At 38.2% G+C, this 19,774-nt stretch overlaps 1 protein-coding gene across 3 annotated transcripts in view; it reads left to right on the top strand.

The window, feature by feature from the left end:
• Positions 1-19,774, top strand: part of LOC127451319 (septin-9-like) — a 148,488-nt gene that overhangs the window by 36,978 nt on the left and 91,736 nt on the right. For all 3 annotated transcript variants that reach the window (XM_051715906.1, XM_051715908.1, XM_051715907.1), the window contains one exon: positions 17,874-18,554. In XM_051715906.1, coding sequence (XP_051571866.1) covers positions 17,874-18,554 — 681 coding nt within the window. The remainder of the gene's footprint in view (positions 1-17,873; positions 18,555-19,774) is intronic.

Here is a 19,774-nt window from a genome sequence, read left to right as displayed (position 1 = left end):
TTACTTTTATGAGCTTCAAAATGTTGGTACCCATTCACTTGCATTGTGAGGACCTACAGAGCTGAGATATTCTTCTAAAAACCTTCATTTGTGTTCAGCAGAAGAATGATAGTCACACACATCTGGGATAGCATTAGGATGAGTAAATGATTTAACTTTAAAGGATAGTTCACTTAAAAATCAAAATGCTGTCATCATTTACTTACTCTCATTTTGTTCCAAACATGACATTCTTTCACTGTGGAACATAACAGGAGATGTTAGACAGGAAGTAAGCTGCAGTCACCATTCACTTTCATTGATGTAATAAAAGATTCAATGAAAGTGAATAGTGACTGAGGCTGTCATTTTCTAACATTATGCCTAACATCTCTTTTTGAGTATCTCGAAAGAACAAAAGTCATATGGGTTCGGAACAACATGAGGAAGAGTAAATTATGACATAATTTTCCTTTTTGGGTGAACTATCCTTTTAAGCTCTGTCTTTCATTATTTTCATCACTGTGCTCCTGGCATTGATTTGCTCAGTCATCCCCCCCCTCTTCCCCCTTTCCTCTCCTTCCTCTCTCCTTTCCTCTCTCAACACCTCTCATCCAGCTGCAAGAGACCCTGACAGACACACACTCCTTTTCGATCTTTCATATGCACCAACACACACGCAAGACACATTTCCACTTGTCTGGCTTTCTCAGCGTCATCACTTCTTAAGCCTTGGAATGCATTCCAATGGGCCAAATATCGGAAGGAATGAAGTGACTAGGTTAGTGGAGTGGAGGAGGAATACCATGTGGGTCAGGACAGGGTGGTCTTACTAAGTGAGGGTGATGACCTGGATCACCCGGAAGAGAGGCTTTAGCTCTCCTCTGAGCTTGTACACCTGGCTGACATTCACTCTGGAGGGGCGTTAACACTGACAGAGATCTGCAGTGACAAAGTGACCAGAAGTCATTCATTTTCAATGAGAGTTGCCTATTTCCAGCGGCATGTGTGACAGACCTTCAGCGATGTGTCCAGTGATTTGACAAAATTGAGAAAAGTTTAACTTTATGCAAATGACAGCAATGTTTTGCCCAGTGGGAGTAAAGACATTGGAATTCATGTGACCTCTCATGTGAGGTACTGTACACTGTAAAAATTACCAGGATTTTACAAGATTTAACCCTTTCATCTGTACTGTCACAAATACATTACGTGACGGTTAATAACTGGGCCCCACAGAATAGCGTCACACGTATGTTTCTGCAACAACCATTTACATTCTAAGCTACCGGATTCAAAACAGCTTTTGCGCTGACACAGTCTGCGCTGGTCAAGCGTCTGTAATTTATATTCACTCAAACAGTTTCCCATGCAGTCTTTTAAACCACAGAATATGTTTATTTTATAGACACACATCCAACTCCTTACCAAAGGTCCAAGATAAAAAGTTTACAGCTCTTATACGCACAGTCAATACATCAAATGCGATCTTCCTCCGATGCGTCCTGCCTTTTGTTTACATTAGTATCGGCTGTCATTCATCCAACAAACAGCTACTCAAAGAATCTTTTCAAGCACATAATATTTTTATGTAGCAAACAGCCAAATGGTCACCAAAGTACCACAATAACAGTTCACAGCTTGAATATGCACAATCATCAAATGTAAACGCGATCATCCCATGTATGCAGCCACGTCTGCTTAGGTGCAGATGCGGTTCATTCACACAAACAGCTACTCAAACAGCTTTTTCAGGCATATAATATGAGACAGCCAAACTATCACAAAAACACCACAATAACAGTTTACAGATTGACAGATCGAGCACGATTATCCAAGCACGCAGCCAAGTCTGTTTACATTAGTGCTTGTCACACACACACACATACATTCACAATATCTGAGATGTCAGACAGTGTATAGGCAAACCAGACTGCTGATATTATTTGTTCATTTGTTTTTTATAGCTATAAAAACGAAATAAATAAAACAAAAACAGTCCAGCAGACATAACCCATTTGTTCACGTTTACTGTATTATATTTACTATATTAATATTTACTATATTGAATATCGCACTGCATTATGGGAAAATTATGTTTTGTTTGAAGTCACCATTATGGTGTTTAAAGTTCCCTTTGGATGGGATCTTATCTTATTTATTACTAATTCAATTCCTTCCAGTTGGTGCAATTGTGTTCAAGAACACAATTTATTGTACTGTGACGTATGGAGAAAATAGTCAATTTAGTGGTTGACTTTATGTCGGCCCATGATGTATATTAACTACACCATATGATGCATTTGAAAGTAAAGAAATGGTTTCATTTTAATAGAGCAATGAAGGAAGTTTGCAAAGCTAGGCTATAATATGGTTGGTTTTATCACACATTTTATCAAACATTTATCACACATTTATCATAAATTTTTTATCATGAGTTGTCAATCAGGCACGCAAGATATCAACACTCAGCATACAAAACTCAACGATGGTGACAATTAACAAACACTGCATATAAAAAAAATAATAATAATAAAAAAAAAAAAATACAAATGATCATTGAATGAATTGAACTTTATTGTCCATTTCCATGGAAATTTGTCTTTGGCCACAATCCGGCAAGAATAACACACAAAGACAAGTACACAAGAAAAGTTAAACATATAGACATACACACTATATACCTTTTGCAAACTATTATTATAAAATCAAATACACCAATACTGATAAGTGGGTAACCATTGCACATCATTAAAAAGGGAGATAAATAAATAAATATTACAATTAATTTATTTAATAAAATAACTGACGATGGAATAAAAGATCTCTTACAAATATTCTTTGTTGTTCTAGACACTCTATAACATCTTCCTGATGGCAGTTTTTCAAATTCTTAAAAAGAGGATGTGATGGGTCATTTACTATCAATATTGCTTTCCTTCTAGTGTGTGTTGTATAGATTTTGTGTATCTGTCTCTGAGGTCTTCCAATGATTTTGCTTGCCATATTTACTATTCTGTTTAATTTACTCCCATTTCTGGTCCCTAAATTTCCATACCGGTATGTAATATTGTAACACAGAATACTCTCCACAAGACTTGTTTACACCATTTGAAGAACGTCTTTACTCACACTAAAGCTGTTTAATTTCCTGAGAAGGTACAATCTTTGCATTGCTCACTTATAAATGTAATCTGCATTTTGGGAAAAATTTTAATTATTGTCTATGATCGTACCGATATATTTAAATTCTTCAACCATTTGAACAACCTGGTCATTAATTATTACAGGCAGACATAAAGACTTCAATTCCCCTTGTCTGTGAATGAGTTCTTTTGTCTTGTTGTCATTTATCAACAGAGCACTTTCTCGACACCACTGCAATAAAGTACTAATTTTGTTCTTATATAAGCATTCCAGTCTATTATTATCATTGTCTCTCTGCATTAACCCAACCAGAACCATATCATCTGCATATTTAAACAGACAAAGATTGTCATCATGGATCTGCATTTCATTAACGTAAACAGAAAACAGAACAGGGGATAAAACACAGTCTTGAGGCACACCAACATTTACATTGATTGTGTCAGACAAAGTATCTCTAATGAAGACTCTCTGAGTTCTGTCTGATAAGAAATCTTTGATCCACATTCAGAGGTTTCCATTTAAACCAAATGTAAGAAGCCGTTGTAGTAAAATACAAATCCTAATAGAGTTAAAAGCAGAACTAAAATCAATAAATAAAATCCAAGCATAGGCTTTAGGAAGCTGAAGGTATTTAGTGATCATGTTCAATTATGTCAGTGTGGCATCCTCTGTACCCCTTTGATCTCTATAGAAAAAAATTTAAATTGTCTAACTGTCCATGAAGGGGTGAAAGATGTGTGAGTATCACCCTCTCCATACACTTGCTTAAAATACTGGAGAGGGCAACTGGCCTAAAATCATTTGGAATTGATGGCCTGGTCTTTTTTGGGACTGGCATAATTTTGGATAACTTCCATGAGTGTGGCACCACATTGTCATCAAGTAAATATTGGAATAATCTTGTTAAAACAGTTTTCAACTGATACATAGAGCCTTTGAGGACTCTTCCCCTTAGGCCATCAGGGCCTGGAGCCTTACTTGGTCTAATCTTTGCAAGACTGGTTACTACCTCACTCTCTGTCAATGTAATAGGTTTCCAGTCTTTTACCAAACTGCATGCATTGTCCATAGACACACTGTGATAACCTGCATCAAACCAACTATAAAACTTGTTCAATTCATTTGCCAGAGTGATGTTATCCCCTGGAAGGCTTTGCAATTTATTTGCATCCCTACCCATCATGACATTAAGACTATCCCAAGCTTTCTTAGCATTGGCAGTATTAATATGTTTTTCCATCTTGGCTCTATACTCCGGCCTGGATCTTTTTATAATTATCCTTAACTTCCATTTTTTCTCTCTAAATAAAACCTTATCACCTTTAATAAATGCAGTCTTTTTCTCACTAAGACACCTTTACATTTCTTTTGTAGCACACACCTTATTATTTGGGTGTATCTTGATAGTTTTAGTGCTTATAACATTGCTCTCACAAAAGTTAATATATGACATGATTGTCTCTGTAAGTTCATTTGCATCGGCACAACTGTCAAAGAAGATATCCCAGTCTGTATGGTCAAAACAATCACTCAATCTAGCGTCTGACCACTGTTGAATTTCTTTGACAACAGGTTTCTCTTGCTTAATCTTTGCTTTGTACCTTGGCAGCAGATACCATTATGATCTGACTCACCCAATGGTGGTCTGCACCTTGCTTTGTAGGCGTTGGGCACATTACCAAAGCATTGGTCGAGAGTCCGATTGTGTCGAGTAGGAGAGTCTACATATTGTTGAAGAGTTGGAAAATGGCTTAACATATTACAAGAGTTGAAGTCTCCCAGGATAAATACGGGCTGGTCCATAGAGCGTGAAAGTGCGTTGTTGAAGCTCTCGCATATCCTGCACGCTGCTTCCTCGTACTTCGGCCCCGAAGTGATTGAAAATGATTGTAATTTGACCAAATTCTCTTGGCAAATAAAATGGTCTGAAAGAGACAGAGAGTAGTTCATAGTCAGGTGTACATACCCTCTCATGAATGTGCATCTGTGCCACCCAGTTGTTGTCAACGAACATGCACAATCCCCCTCCAACTGATTTTTGAGGTTTATGTTTATCTCTGTCTGCTCGAATTGTGGTAAATCCAGGAAGAGCAAATTTGATTCCTTTTTTAAGCCATGTCTCAGTGAAGCAAATCAAATTACTTATTTTAAAAATCATTGTCAAATTTTACTCTTCCAAATAGTTCGTCCATCTTGTTATTGAGAGATCGTACATTGGAAAGTGTTATTAATGGCAGGGGATATCTGGAGGCGCGTCTTTAATAACACTTTCCAATGTACGATCTTTCAATAACAAGATGGACGAACAATTTGTGATTCTACAATACATTACAGTAATTTCTTGATCTTGTTCACTGTGAAGTCACAGTATACTATATACAGTTGTCTTTTATTTGTAAAAAACTGTAGAAATACATCTGTAAAATATACTGTGAAAGTCATGCAACTAGTAGACAGGAATTTACTGTAAACTCACAAAAAATTTTTTACAGTGTAGTTGAGTGTCGGCAAGACTGAGAAGTTAATGTTACTGTGAGTGATTTCACTGTTCAATTGTTTGAGTTGTCTCAGACCACATACGGTGTAAAAGAAAATGCATGGAAAACCATGTCAGAATTTGTCGGCATTAGGGCTGCACAATTAATCAAATAAATAATCAAGATAACAATTACAGCTGCCTCAATTAACTAATCATGAAAAGTGCCAATTACAGCATTCCATTGAAGTTAGTTCTATTGCACAAAAAAAATAAAATAAATTGCAATGTGTTTGCAGCAGTGAAGCATTAACCAAGACATAACCTTTATTTACATAACATTTATTATTTATGTTAAGGTGCAATTTACAATTATATATTTATTTCATTAAACTTTCTGTAAAGCTGCTTTGAAATGATGTGTGTTGTGAAAAGCGCGATACAAATAAAAATTACTTGACTTGATAACCTCAGACATGTCTGTTTGCTCGATTTCTGTGTATAATATTGTCTAAATTTGAATAACAGTTTTATTTTTCATGCTGCTAAGAGGGCCAATGTAAACCTGACCTGATTTACTGATGTATAAAACAACAAAGTAAAGGAGTGACTATTTGCACTAGGTGTTAATAGCACCTGCCACACAGTGCCGCGAGTTGCACTTCAATAGTCTTGTGGAAACATAGAAACTGAAGACAAACTGCTCCTGTATTGTCGCTGCAGTGGCGTGGGGTGTAATGGCGGTGTGTGGAAGTGCTTTTCTTTGTACCGACGACGTGGATTTGATTCTGCTTTTTGTTCTACTTTTTCCCATCCTGTTTCCTGTCTCCACTCTTAATATTACCTTTAATACTGCTTATAATAAATGAAAATTAATATTAAGGTTGATTTCCTCAGTAAGTTGGTCATGGTGTATGTCGGTTGAGAGAAAGATTTGTTGAGAGTTGTGAAAAGGCATGCATGCATTAATAGGTCATTCATCTCATTAATCATCAGATTTTCAACAGCTATGGACAGTTGCACAGTCCACCAATAACATTAAGGCATCCAGCGGCAGGAGTGACCAACAGTACACCGACCTGGTGATCTCCAGTGATAAAATTGCGTCAGTGTGACTGGGGACTTGAGACTGATCCATTTCAGATGGAAAGAGACACTGTTGTCAAAAGGAGTGGATTGATGTGTGAGAGAGACAGAAAGAGGGGCAGACAAACAGTGTGCTCTGGCTTTGTGCTAAAACTTACAGATGAGGGAAGGAGGAAATTCCACTGAAAGCCCTGAATTCTGCGGGTGACGAAAATAGTGGGTTCACCAGACTTGAAGTTTCTTTAAATCTAGACCTGTTTTTTAGGACCTGAATGGAGCAGTGCGTTTTTAAACCTACACAGACGTGTACACACACAGTCAGTATCATTTGTAGGTAAACAACGTAGCGAGAGTGTTCCGACATTGAGGCAGATAGGCCTATAGACGTATTTGTTCAGTCATGTTTATGTATTTATGTGTCTCTAAATCAGTCTAGCTGGATTGCAGAGTGCTCTGAAAGACCTAAAGTGGCATTTTAGGGACAAATGACAACTATTTCAGACTTTGGCTCATTATGCTGCGACCAAACCACTTTCATGTTGTTTCATTTAAAGCTAAATAATGTCTCTGAATTCAACATCAAGCATGACTATTTGTAGAACTTATAGGCAAGACTGACCACACTGTAAAGAGAAGTATGTACTTTATAGTATGGTTCTCTACAACTCTACCTCTGGGCTGGAAATGCATTCATTATTGCTTTCATTTTAACAGTTTCATTAGCCTAAGTCAGTGAAAAATGAATATACGGCTAATGTTAAAAAACATCTGTGGTAACAAAGTGTTAATGATAGGAGATCTCAGTGTCCTTTTAGCAGATGGCAGCTAAACGAAACTGGCTAACAATATATGCTAACAATCGTGCTACAAGCATCTCCAACAGTCTATGTGACTCAAATCACCTTTGAAAATAAATGACTTATATTTGCTATGTTGCTGCGAATCACTGTCTGTATGAATGCCCCTTAATGCTGCGTAATGCTCTCCTTGTAGTTAATGGGGAGGACAATCAGTTAAGGAACATTAGCTTTGTGTGTGTTAGTCTTTGTTTTTATTCTGGTTTGGTCATAGAGTGAAATTCATTCCCACGTTCAAAGAAGGCTTCATATTGGGAACGGTGCAATGAATGACTTCCCTTTATTCAATTTTGAAATTAAGGAAATGGGCATAACGTGAACATCATAATGTCAGCAAAATGTATAAATGCACTGAGGCATGAACATATTGATGTGCTCCTTCAAAGCATGTATTTGAGCTATGTGCACGTGTTGTGGTGAACAATCACATGACTGCGAATTTTATGAGCATCTGTAACTGAAAGAATAATAAGGCTCTCTTTTATGGACCTTTCACGTGCTCAAGCTTATCATAACAGATGTGTCATCATTATTGACATCTAGTTCTTGAAAATCTGCCATGCAAGTGTATGAGTAAGCAGAGTTATGAGCAGAGGTGCAGCTCTATGTTCTACACAGATTTAAAGTTAGATGAAATAGGTTGTGATACACTGTCTCAAAACTATTTCACAATCATTTTGAGTAGAATTATGGGTGCATTTGTGGGATAATAGGGGAATCAATAAACAGATAACAGGATGAAATAATGAAAGTTTACAGAAAAGATGAGGGAAGTGCATGAGAAAGACAGTGTGCAGATTACAGTTGTCATATCAGTCTTTATTTTCATGCCTTTTCCTCCAGTGTTGTGATTATATTTGCCTTTAATGAAGATAATTCATTGTTGCAGAACTGATGGTGGGGATTTGGCCTTGAAGACAGATCAATATTTTTTATTAACACACACACAGTACAGTGGCCCCAAAAGAATTAGCATAAATAAGCCACACATAACCATGTATGATTTTTTTCTTTGCATACTGTAGATAATAAAATATTAAACCAAGTGGCATCTGCAAACAAGTTATGCTAGAACTTTTCTCAGAACTATCTTCAGTTCTGTCATTGCAACTGGGAAAGATTTAGCATGTTAATGTGGGTAAGACATATTGACTGTATATTGGTCTTGGTGGACTAGAATTGCTACGCTGCTGCTGCAGATTAAGTACATAGACTTACTAAAGAAAATACACAGACATTCTGAGTTAAGCTTGTGGACATGCTGCTTCGCAATTAGAAAAACACAGGACATGCTGCACCAAGCATGCTGCTGCACAATTAGACTTAAATACATCCCCATGGTCATTCTCTTCTGTTGCTGCAGATCTTGACAGGTGGAGATGGGGAGGTGGAGGGTTTCAGAGAAAACTCTCGCAGCATGCTGAAACCATCTAGCTTGCTGAGCTAATTACATTTTTAGGCAAAGAAAGAGTATGCAAGTTGATTGTCTACCCAATTTATGAAACTGGTGTCAAAGTCAGTTTTAGTGGGCATGAAGTCAGTTCCCCTGAAGTTCACACTGGTGTCCTAGCAGACAGGGGTGGACTGGGAAGAGAAATCGGCCCAGGATTTTACATAGAAACTGGCCCAAAAGTTGTTGAGGGGGTCGCTGTCCTATTTTGCATATTGCTGCCCCCTTCGGCATATCGCGGCGCCATTTTGTGGCCCGTTCTGCATAATGCATCGGCTCATTTCAGCTTATCGTTCATCGGTTCTCCCGATGGCCAGTCCGCCCCTGATTGGCCCCAAAGTGTGTTGGCCCACTGGAAAAATGCCCGGTATGCCAGATTACCAATCCAGCCCTGCTAACAGAGTAACCACTGGTGTAGTTCATCATCACATTAACTATGGATATGTGTCACTAAGCCTACATCCACATTAATATGGATACATTTGAAAACTGTGTTTTCATTTTCAAAATGCTCTCAGTCCACATTGCTGGTTTCAAGCATTTTCCAAAAGTTTCTCGTCTACATTACATATGAAAGCTGGATTTGGATAAAAGTGTTTGCTAAACGAATAAATGCAAATGTAAATGAAAACTCTTAAATCCCCTGACTACGCATGTAAAAAATTGCTGTGTCATGTACGGTCTGAAATGCAATTGTCCTCATGTTCCGTCGACTGACAGTAATTCAGAGTAAACTTCCCATCACCTTTGAAGGAATGCAAAGTGAAGGTTGTACAAAGTAACATTTATCTATATATAGATAGATAGATATAACACTATCAAAGTGAATATCAGGCACAACAACACCGCTACAACATGGGCTGTCATCTTGATTGTTTTGGGTTGAATGGATCACATGACTGCATCACATGAAAACAAATATGTCATCGTTTTTTAGCTATCTCCATTTTCCCTGTCCACACTATAATGCGAAGATGGCTTTTTCAAATTTATCCACGTGGAATTTTCGAAAAACTCAGTTTCCGCCGTCACAAACGCCATTTCAATGTGGACAAAAGGCCAAAATGTTGAGAAAAGATGCGTTTTCAAACAAAAATGTATAAGTGTGGAGGTGTCCTAAGATTTACCACCAGAAAGTGTCACAACACTTTTTGTCTTAATTTTGAATAGCACAGCTATTGTTTTATAATTAACAAACTTTTTACAGCATATATTTTTTTCCTTGAAAAAGGTGTCTTTGTGCTGTATTTCTTTAAAATAAACGCCATTTTGTTTTACTTTTTATTTTCTAATGCAATAACATTCCTACATTGCTGACATCTACAGTCTCTCTCTCTCTAACCTTTTTCTTCCATAGATCTATGTGCATGTGTACTTGTGGGCACACCAGGATAGTGTTTCTGAGTGTATGTATGTGTTTATCCAACACTGCAGCTGTGTGTACAGTGGGAGAGGGAGAGAGAGCGCTTTTATGTGACTTTGTGCGGCCCATTTCCCACCACAGCCTCAGGATGCATCACACAGCTCCCAACACTCCACAGTTGAGCAAGGCCAAACATATCATTACAGGAGAATCACACTATCTGTTTGTATCCTGTTGTTTTTGCCTGTGCATACCACAAACACATCTGAGATTTTGGCTATTTGGGGCTGTTCTGCATCTATTCCCTTTTTCTGGATGAGCAGAGCTGACTGTGATAATTACGACAGATTGCTCATGCCTGAAATTACAGTTGAACTGTTACAATCATCGCTGGGCTAATTTGGACCAAATTGCTACTTTTATTTGAGTGAGGCTTGCTAAGGCAATCATCACTATTGGGCATACTTGGGGTCAGGGATTTATACAAACCCTTAACCTGAATATTTAACTTTGGTGTGTAACTAACCTCACACCATTTGTACTAACGACATGAATGATACATCAAGTTGTGTGGCTTGATGAGGAGAAATAGTTACTGAACCTGTGATTTTTTTCACTGGTGAATGATAACATGGGTGAAAAAATCCCATGGACTTACATTGAGGGAGGGATTCAAGCCGTATCTTGGGATAGGATAATCATAGAGGTTTGGGGGTTGGCTTCTGTGACTTGGGCCAGTAAGCAACCACACAAACACCCTAGCAACTGCATTTGGGCTGCACAATTAATCGTATTTTAACTGTGATCATGATTTCTGCCTCTCACAATTAATTAAGCAGTGTTTCTGGAGTCTCAGAGTGGTTCTGTGCTCTAAATCCATCTCGTGTTTTGATTATGTGTGCAATATGCAGAACAGCTGTGCTCTGAGGTCGGTGACCACGTAATATTTTAAGCGCTACAGGTTTGCCTCAGTTGCACATTCCTGTAATTACAAATATGTTTGGCCATTACAAGTGTCTAAACAAATCTAAAGTAACTCCATGGGACCGGGGATTTGTTGACCGAGGAAGAGATGAGAGCATTTCACCATGTATGTAAGGAGGAGCACAAAGCTGTTGACAACACACCATCTTCCTTCTGTTTTCCACCAACCGTATAGCAATGCGTGCTAAATTATTAGAGAAATATATTACTATTGTTTAATACTATTGTATGCTGCAATATAATGATGATGATGATGATGATAATTATTATTTAAAAATGGATCTCTTAAAGAGGACTCAAGTGCAAACTGTACAGAGTAACTCTTTCTACTAGCAGTAAAGCATGGGCAAAACATGACTTAACTGAAAAAAGAATCATTTACTATAGTTTGTAGTTTTAACACCTTGTTCGACATGAGAGCTGTTGTTAAATGTATTTTTTGTTTGTTGATATTTTAGAATTAGAATTTGAAGCAGTGCAATGCATAAAATCAGTAGATACGGGTCAGGAGCTTCAGTTAATGTTCACATCAACCATCAGAATGGGGAAAAAATGTGATCTCAGTGATTTCGACCGTGGCATGATTGTTGGTGCCAGACGGGCTGGTCTGAGTATTTTTGTAACTGCTGATCTCCTGGGATTTTCACACACAACAGTTTCTAGAGTTTACTCAAAATTCTGCCAAATACAAAAAAACATCCAGTGAGCGGCAGTTCTGCAGACTGAAACGCCTTGTTGATGAGAGAGGACAATGGAGAATGGCCAGACTGGTTCAAGCTGACAAGAAAGGCTAAGGTAACTCAGATAACCACTCTTTTTTTAGTGAAAGAGAATAACAATTGTAGTGAGCAGAATAGCATCTCAGAATACACAACTCGTTGAACAGCAGAAGACTATGTTAGGCACTTTATTAGGACCATAGTGTCCCTAACAAAGTGCTCAGCGAATGTATATCTAAGCAGTAGGAACAGTGATTTTTTGTTGTTGTTGTCCAAATTGTGCGGCCCGCTAATAAATTTTTTTCTCAAATGACAGAATAATCATGAATAACAATTGTGATTAAAATTTTGAGCAAAATAATCATGATTATAATTTTCACCATTATCGTGCAGCCCTAAACTGCATAGCAACATGCTAAAAACACATGCTAAATTATTTTTTATTTATTTATTTTTTTAACCATTTAGCAACACTCTGGCAACTACCAATAACACGCTAGCATTGTGCTGATGGGTTTTGAGTTTTTCAGAAAATGTAAAGATCACAGAAATGTTCAACTTCACATTTAGGTTTTCCTTGATTCAGGCATTTCAGAACATTCTGTGATCCTCATCTTTTGGATGCACAAAACAGTTGGTAATTTTTAAACCACTGACTGACTGACTGAGCTCTCATCAAATGTGTCTAGCATGTTACCAGGTCAAAAATACACACGCCCCATATAAAGAGGATGATTCTTATGAAAGAGATCATATGTTTGCTTTGGCTGTAGTGTACTGTAAGGTGTTGTGATCTCAGATTTAATATACTCTGAAAGAGCACAGAAAGGATAATCGAGGACACAGTAAAATCTGTCTGTAATAATTTACTTCCTGCCTGTCAGTGAAAAGGTTGTTTGAGGACAGAGCTTGAACGAGACAGATCCTGTTGTAGATCAAAGCGTTATGTCTTTTCAGTTCTTTGGTCTATGTCTCTTGTAAATTCACATAGATATTATGTAGTTTATAGTGCCAAGTATATTATTTCCTGGTCTAAAGGAGGAACACGACTGAAAATCGCTCTTCCTGTTTAACACACATTCACAGTCATTTTCCATTGAACCCTAATCCTGCCCTGGGGACTTTGTGTGTGTGTGTTTGTATGTGTGTGTGGACTGCTCCCAAAGTTTTGTTGCTACACTTGGGTCTGGCACATGCATACATTGCACACATTGCCCTACATAGTTATGCAGTGCATGTGGGTCTGCCTGGATTTTTCTCTAAGAAAGATTCCATATTAATCTAGCCACAAACAGGCATGCTCCCCACAGGAAATGACATCATCAGGATGCGGCTTAAAAGAAAGCCCCCCTCGGAAGATGAGTCATGAGAAAAATGGTCATTCTCTTCTGTGGCTCATGAGAAAAAGCACAATGGTTCAAAACCCAAATTTAATGCATCAGATATCCAAACTTAAAACCAGTGGTCTTGTTTGAAAAGAAAAAACATCACTTGACTGCACAAAAAATCATAAAATGCCTGGCAGGCCTCTTTTCCGTATCCAGATGCACTGTACAACAGAATCATCAGTTTCCATTGGCTTTCATCCTTTCCTGCTGACCAGGGGCCAAATCAGTTTTCCTGTGTGTTGGAAGAAACTTAATCCATGTATGTCGGGGTCAACAAGTCCTGCTGTGTTATGATAAGTATGCCACTGACTTGCATGATGTGGAGGGCTGAGCTTCATAATGCACACCTTTATGAGAGAGTGTAGGTCCTGAGTACCACTGGGCCTGACCTACTAAAAGATCTGAATTTCCCAACTGCTCTTAACAAACACCTGTGAAAGAAGAGCTTAACCAAATGCTCCATCCCAAATATGCATGGACATACAGAACCTGGTCCCTAAAAACTTTTGGGAAACACTTGCAGTACATGAATATATTATATTCAGTTAAGGAATGAAAAGTATTAAAGATTAAAATTGTAATTATAAGAAGAAGGATACGATTTATGCCTTGCTAATGGTGTGAGAAAGCCTGTTGCTGCCTCCACTGGTCATCATACACTAAAATGTAACAACCATCTTGATGCATGTTTATGTTTTCAGGATGTTTTAATAAAAGAAGTAGCCAGTCTTTAGTAGGGTTGGGAACCGAGAATTGCTTTTTATTCAGAACCGTTTCATTCAGTTCCATTAAAAAAAAAAAAAAAAAGAAACCGTATGATTCTCATTACTTTCAGTTGTGTTAACGATCCTTGAACCTGCATTTTCCACCGATGCATATTCTGACAGTGTTTTCTGCTGCGCTATTCAGTGGCAGTGCTGCCCCTCTGCTGAATCTACAGTGTGAAACACTGTAGTCAGATTCCCGAACAAATGACTATTTTGAGCCTATTCTATTGAATCTACAGCGCAAAACACACAGCAGTGTAGTCCAATTCCCAAAAGAATGACTCAACTGAGTGGTTATTTTCAATCTAGAGAGTGAAAAACAGCCTGACCAGTGTAGTCTGAATTCTGGACGAATGACTCCTATGAGCCAGTTCTTTTGAATCTACAGCACAACCAGTATAATTAGGTTTCAGTACGAATGACTCTTATGGGGTGGTTCTTTTGTATCTACAGCGTGAAACGCACAGCGTGATCAGTGTAGTTTGAACTAATCGAACTAATGACTCTTGTGAGCCGATTATGTTAATTCTACAGCATGAAACACACAGCTCGGACAGTATAGTCTGATTCCCAAACAGATGACTCTTATTAGCCGGTTCTTTTTAGTGAATCTGACAGCTGTCATGTCAAGCTCGAAATGAAACAGGAATCGTTACTGTGTTATGTAATGTTGTACTTAATGCTCCTGACACTTTGATCAGGCTTTACAGTTACTAAAGCAGGCCGTACTAAAGACAGGCTTCACGTTTTTTTTATAAAAAATAATTGTATACTATTTTTTTTTTCTCACAAATGTTTTGTTTGTACTACCACAATGCAGTTATAAAACTAAAGATTCTATATTTCTCAAGTTGTATAAAAATGCATGGGGAAAGCAAACACTTTACTACTTGGTGAGTCTTTTTTTTATTTATTTTTTTTTTAAACCACAGCACTGGTTGTTTTTTGTTTAAAAGTGAACATTTGAATAATAAGCTAATAACCATTTTAATAATATAAATGGTAATGCTAAATGATATCCATTATTATGTGCGTTAAAATAAACACATTTCTGGTTGGGTGTCAATGAAGGGCTTCTTAAGTCTTCCTGATGGGTCTGCAGTGGTACATGAGACAAAAACGTTAGGAAACAATGGTCTAAGCATACAGTCATGCACTCTTAATTTCAGTGTTTTTGTCCCAAAGCTGGCTTCATATCTGATCACAAACAGCTATTGTTTATTTCTCATGAATAAGGCTGCCAATAAAACTTCAAACACTGATCCAGTCCCACAAAGAACTGAGATACAGCTGTGAATTAGATGCTTGAGGTTTGTATGATGAAAAAGCACAGGCTTTATTCTGATTCTGATTATGTATCCGTCCAGCGAACCCAAAGGGTAAACTATGAATTTTCAGAGTAGCTAGAGGGATGCCAATGTAAGGTTCCAGTAAGTACTGTAGATTATACCGTTTATTTTGGCTAATGTGTAATGAACACCTCTTACAAGCAACCAAGTTTGTGCCAAATCTCACTTAGTCAACGAATAAGCCAAACTGCTGTTTCAGTCATTACCGAGTACCTGAATCTGGCTTTCTGGAAAACCATGTGCTAAAGCAACTTGGAAAATACTTCAGCTACACACAAAGTATTTTGCCAGCACCAGCTCAGACATTTTGTGAGGTTTAACAGATAGCAATGCCAACTGGCCATGCCATTTTAAAGAGATGTGTGGTTTAATGTTTGTGCAGACCAACTGGATGGAATGCCAACCACCTGCTCCACAGGATCTGCTTGCCATTATTATGACTGCTAAGATATTGAGTGTCTAGAAATTTCCTGGAGATTAGCTCAGACAAATGTCCTGACCCACGTAGCATACCTTTGTGTGTGTGCTCGCATGTGTTTCTATTGAGCTCCACACTGCATATAATTGAAAAATCTACTCTCAAGGCTGTCCAGCTCCAGTTTCAGACCTTCAGAAATGTTTGCACTCTAATCTATGGTTAAAAGTCAGTTTTTATACAGTGAATCAGAATGTCTTGAGGCAAAAGCAAGAACTTCATATCTCGCTGTACCACTTTCAAAGAGCTTGGCATTATTTTTATGATGATTAATATAATTTGCATCAGCTGATATTCCAATATCTTTCAGAGTTGATTAATATTAAAAACAGCATGTCCGGCTTAGAAAATATGTAATATTATTTCCCATAATAATCCCATTTCATGCATGGATAACTGATTTGAGTATTTTCATCCTCCACATTTAGAATATCACACCTGGTATATGATGTCGAAATAGTGGGCGTATGCCTAATTAAAACGTGCATGGGGAAAAAAAATGGTCTCTCGAGCAGAATTAATATACAGATTTAATTAATCACCGTAGTGACTGATAATCTTCATGACGTGTAGGCTAATACGCAGCGCAGCTGTTTCAACCGCCTTTTTAAAAAATACTTTTCTTTTTTAAAGTAAAACGGCGGAAGACACGGTACCGTAGACAGTAAACACAAGCTGGCGAAAGGCGGTGACGTTTCTTATACATCTCATATTATTAACTCGCTCGTGTCAGGTGACGGCGTTCATTCAGTCTCAAGCGCTTTCAAGCTGCAATGTTCAACAGACATTTGAAGCGCGTGAAATCAGGTACGTCTATTAAAATAAATAAATAATAGAAATCCGAAAACAGTGCTTTTTTTTTTTTTTTTAAATCCAAATAGGTATCCACATCTCTTTTAAATTTGATTTAGCTGCCACCTCTGCAACAGTAACTTCGAGCGTCTTACTACGCTCATTATACTACGCTCATGTAGTGCAAACGTTGTTTACATTTTTAAACAGGTAGAAAGCTTATACCACCTTTTACGCTTTGTATAGTTGCGCACCGTCTCAGGGAAATTAATCCAGTTACTTTGCTGTTGATGCTAGTCAGTTGAAGCTTCTTTTATTTGTTAATTTGGAATTAAATTGCGTTTTTAGAATGTTTAGATGGCCTTAACTAATTCTAAAATTCATTTTCTATTGTAAATTGTGTTTAAAGGAATAGTTTACCTTAAAATGAAAAGTCTCATTATATACTCACTCTCATACTAAGACGTGTAAGACTTCCTTCTGCTGAACACACATGAAGATTTTTAGAAGAATATCTCAGCTCTGTAGGTTCATACAATGCAAGTGCATGGTGACCAGGCCTTTGAAGCTCCAAAAAGCAGATCAGGTCAGCATAAACATAATCTGTAAGACTCACGTGGTTTAATAAATGTCTTCTTGAAGCGATCCAATCGGTTTTAAAGGAGGACAGACCAAAATGTAACTCCTTTTTCACTGTCCATCTTCTCCTTGGCGATCATGATTTTAAGCTTGATAAACAACTGGATCGCTTCAGAAGACATTGATTAAACCACTGGAGCCATATGGATTACTTTATCATCTTTTTGGAGCTTTAAATTCCTAGTCACCAGGTATGAACCTACAGAACTGAGATATTCTAAAAATATTTGTTTGTGTTCAGCAGAAGAAAGGATATCTCAAACATCTGTGGTGGCAAGAGGGTGAGTAAATGATGAGAGAATTTTCATTTTTATCTATTTGGTTCTATTTTATGTAAAAAAAAAAAAAAAAAAAAGTTGCCCACATTTAATTGAAATATATACTTCTGTTTGTTTACAGCACTTAAGAGGTCATTTGAAGTGGAGGAGGATGCATCCACAAACCCTTCCCCTCTCTCCCGCAGAACAACCAACCCTCTGCGCTCCTCCACCTCTTCAACAAGCAGCCGCTTTCATGACATGAGCTCCCGCAACTCTGATTCCATCTCCAGGCACGTTTCGGATTCCTCCTCCAACCAGCGCTCTCCAAAGTCCAGCCTACGTCGCATGGAGCTATCAGGGGGCCGAGTCACAGAGACTGCGTCACGCAGGACAGAGATCTCTATTGACATCTCGTCTAAGCAGGTGGACAGCTCACCCAGTCCTGGTATCGCCCGCTTTGGCTTAAAGAGACCTGAGGTCTCACTCCAAAGCAAAGCCACAGATGCACCGGTTCACAGAAGGGCTGAGGGTACTCACAGCAGACCCCAGGAACCTCCAACACCCCCCAGGAGAGCCGACCCACCAGTAACTTCGTCTCGTATCCCTGAGCTGTCCCAGAGGAAAATGGAGCCACCCAGTCCTCTTGAGATTTCCGTTCCATCACGACGGCCTGAGATGCATATTAACAGACAGCTGGACACACCTTCTCCTGCCAGGGAGTCAGAGAATAGCTTCACCTCAGCAGCCAACATCACTCCTACCTTCACTGAATACAAAACCCCTCCGTCAGTGAATGAAATCCTTATAAGACCACCAGAGAGTAAGTCACTTGTGCTTTTTCAATGCTTACTTGCTTTCTGGTTAGGTAAGAGTGCTAGATGTCTACAGTTCTATGCAAACGTAAAACACAGTAACACATTTTGTCAAAGTTGATCAAAATCAGGTCCTTTGACACGGGTTTGGCTCAACTATGCTCAGATTAATGTACACATCTAATCAGTGCATTATCATGCATGTACTGGCTGAACAATCAAAAGATTTTTAAGCCAGTTTCCTTAATTTCACTGTTGCTGTAGTTTTGTCTTTGTAGGGCAGTGCAGATAATCTGGATGATTATGTTCTGAATACGTGTGCTTGTCTATCTGAGGCATTGAATCAACGCTCAGATTATCAAGATTCCTTAATTTTTTTTTTTTTTTTTTCATTTTTCCAACTTTCCATAGAAGACTATCTACCTATCCTACACTCGGATAAATAGGGCATCAGGATTTTTATACGGTCTTAAAGTTGAACTTTAGACTATATTAACATGAACAAGGACATAACCAGTTCTGGTTTGCATTTTCTTGCAGTTTTTTTCTGTTCAAAACCATGAGCTTTGTGTCCTTGCAGTTGTGAGGCTCTGCTATGCTTGCTCTTTGTAATAGAAAACCATGATTCTGGGACAGCATTTGTTCTGAGTTTAGGCAGTATTTGTTGAGTTTACTGCTCTTTTAAAGAGCTTTCACACTTGGTTCGGTTGCTCGAACCCGAGTTCGTTTCCTACCCCTCCTGCTGCCTCAGCTGGTCTCTGTTTACATTATATTATGTGGGTCCGAACCACGGTTCGATTATATAATCACTGTGAGTACACTGTAACTAGGTAACAACTCGAAGACATCACTTTAAGTGAAGTATTAAAGTTTGTCTCCTTGGATTTACCACGAAAATTTGCCATGCACAAATTTTGTCTCTCATGGATGCATTGAATGTGCAATGATGTGATGAATATTAGCATTTGTCTGCTTTGAGCCTGTGTATGTATTATAAGAGATGTGAAGAATGTGAGCTGCTTTCTGAAGGGGATTTATTTGGAGACAAGCAGGTAAATGGATTATACCATAATAATTGCGATCGCAAGACTGCAAAGACTCAAATTATATGTCATCACAAGCGGTTCACTTACACAATTTGGTACAATTGCGTTCATATCAGCAGCGAACTGTACCAGAGTTCACATGAACCGTACCCAAGACCACCTTTTCAAGCAGACCCGGGTGC

The sequence above is a fragment of the Myxocyprinus asiaticus genome, chromosome 14, assembly GCF_019703515.2.
Source record: "Myxocyprinus asiaticus isolate MX2 ecotype Aquarium Trade chromosome 14, UBuf_Myxa_2, whole genome shotgun sequence".
Classification (NCBI taxonomy): Eukaryota; Metazoa; Chordata; class Actinopteri; order Cypriniformes; family Catostomidae; genus Myxocyprinus; species Myxocyprinus asiaticus.
This window is presented reverse-complemented; position numbering and strand designations above follow the sequence as displayed.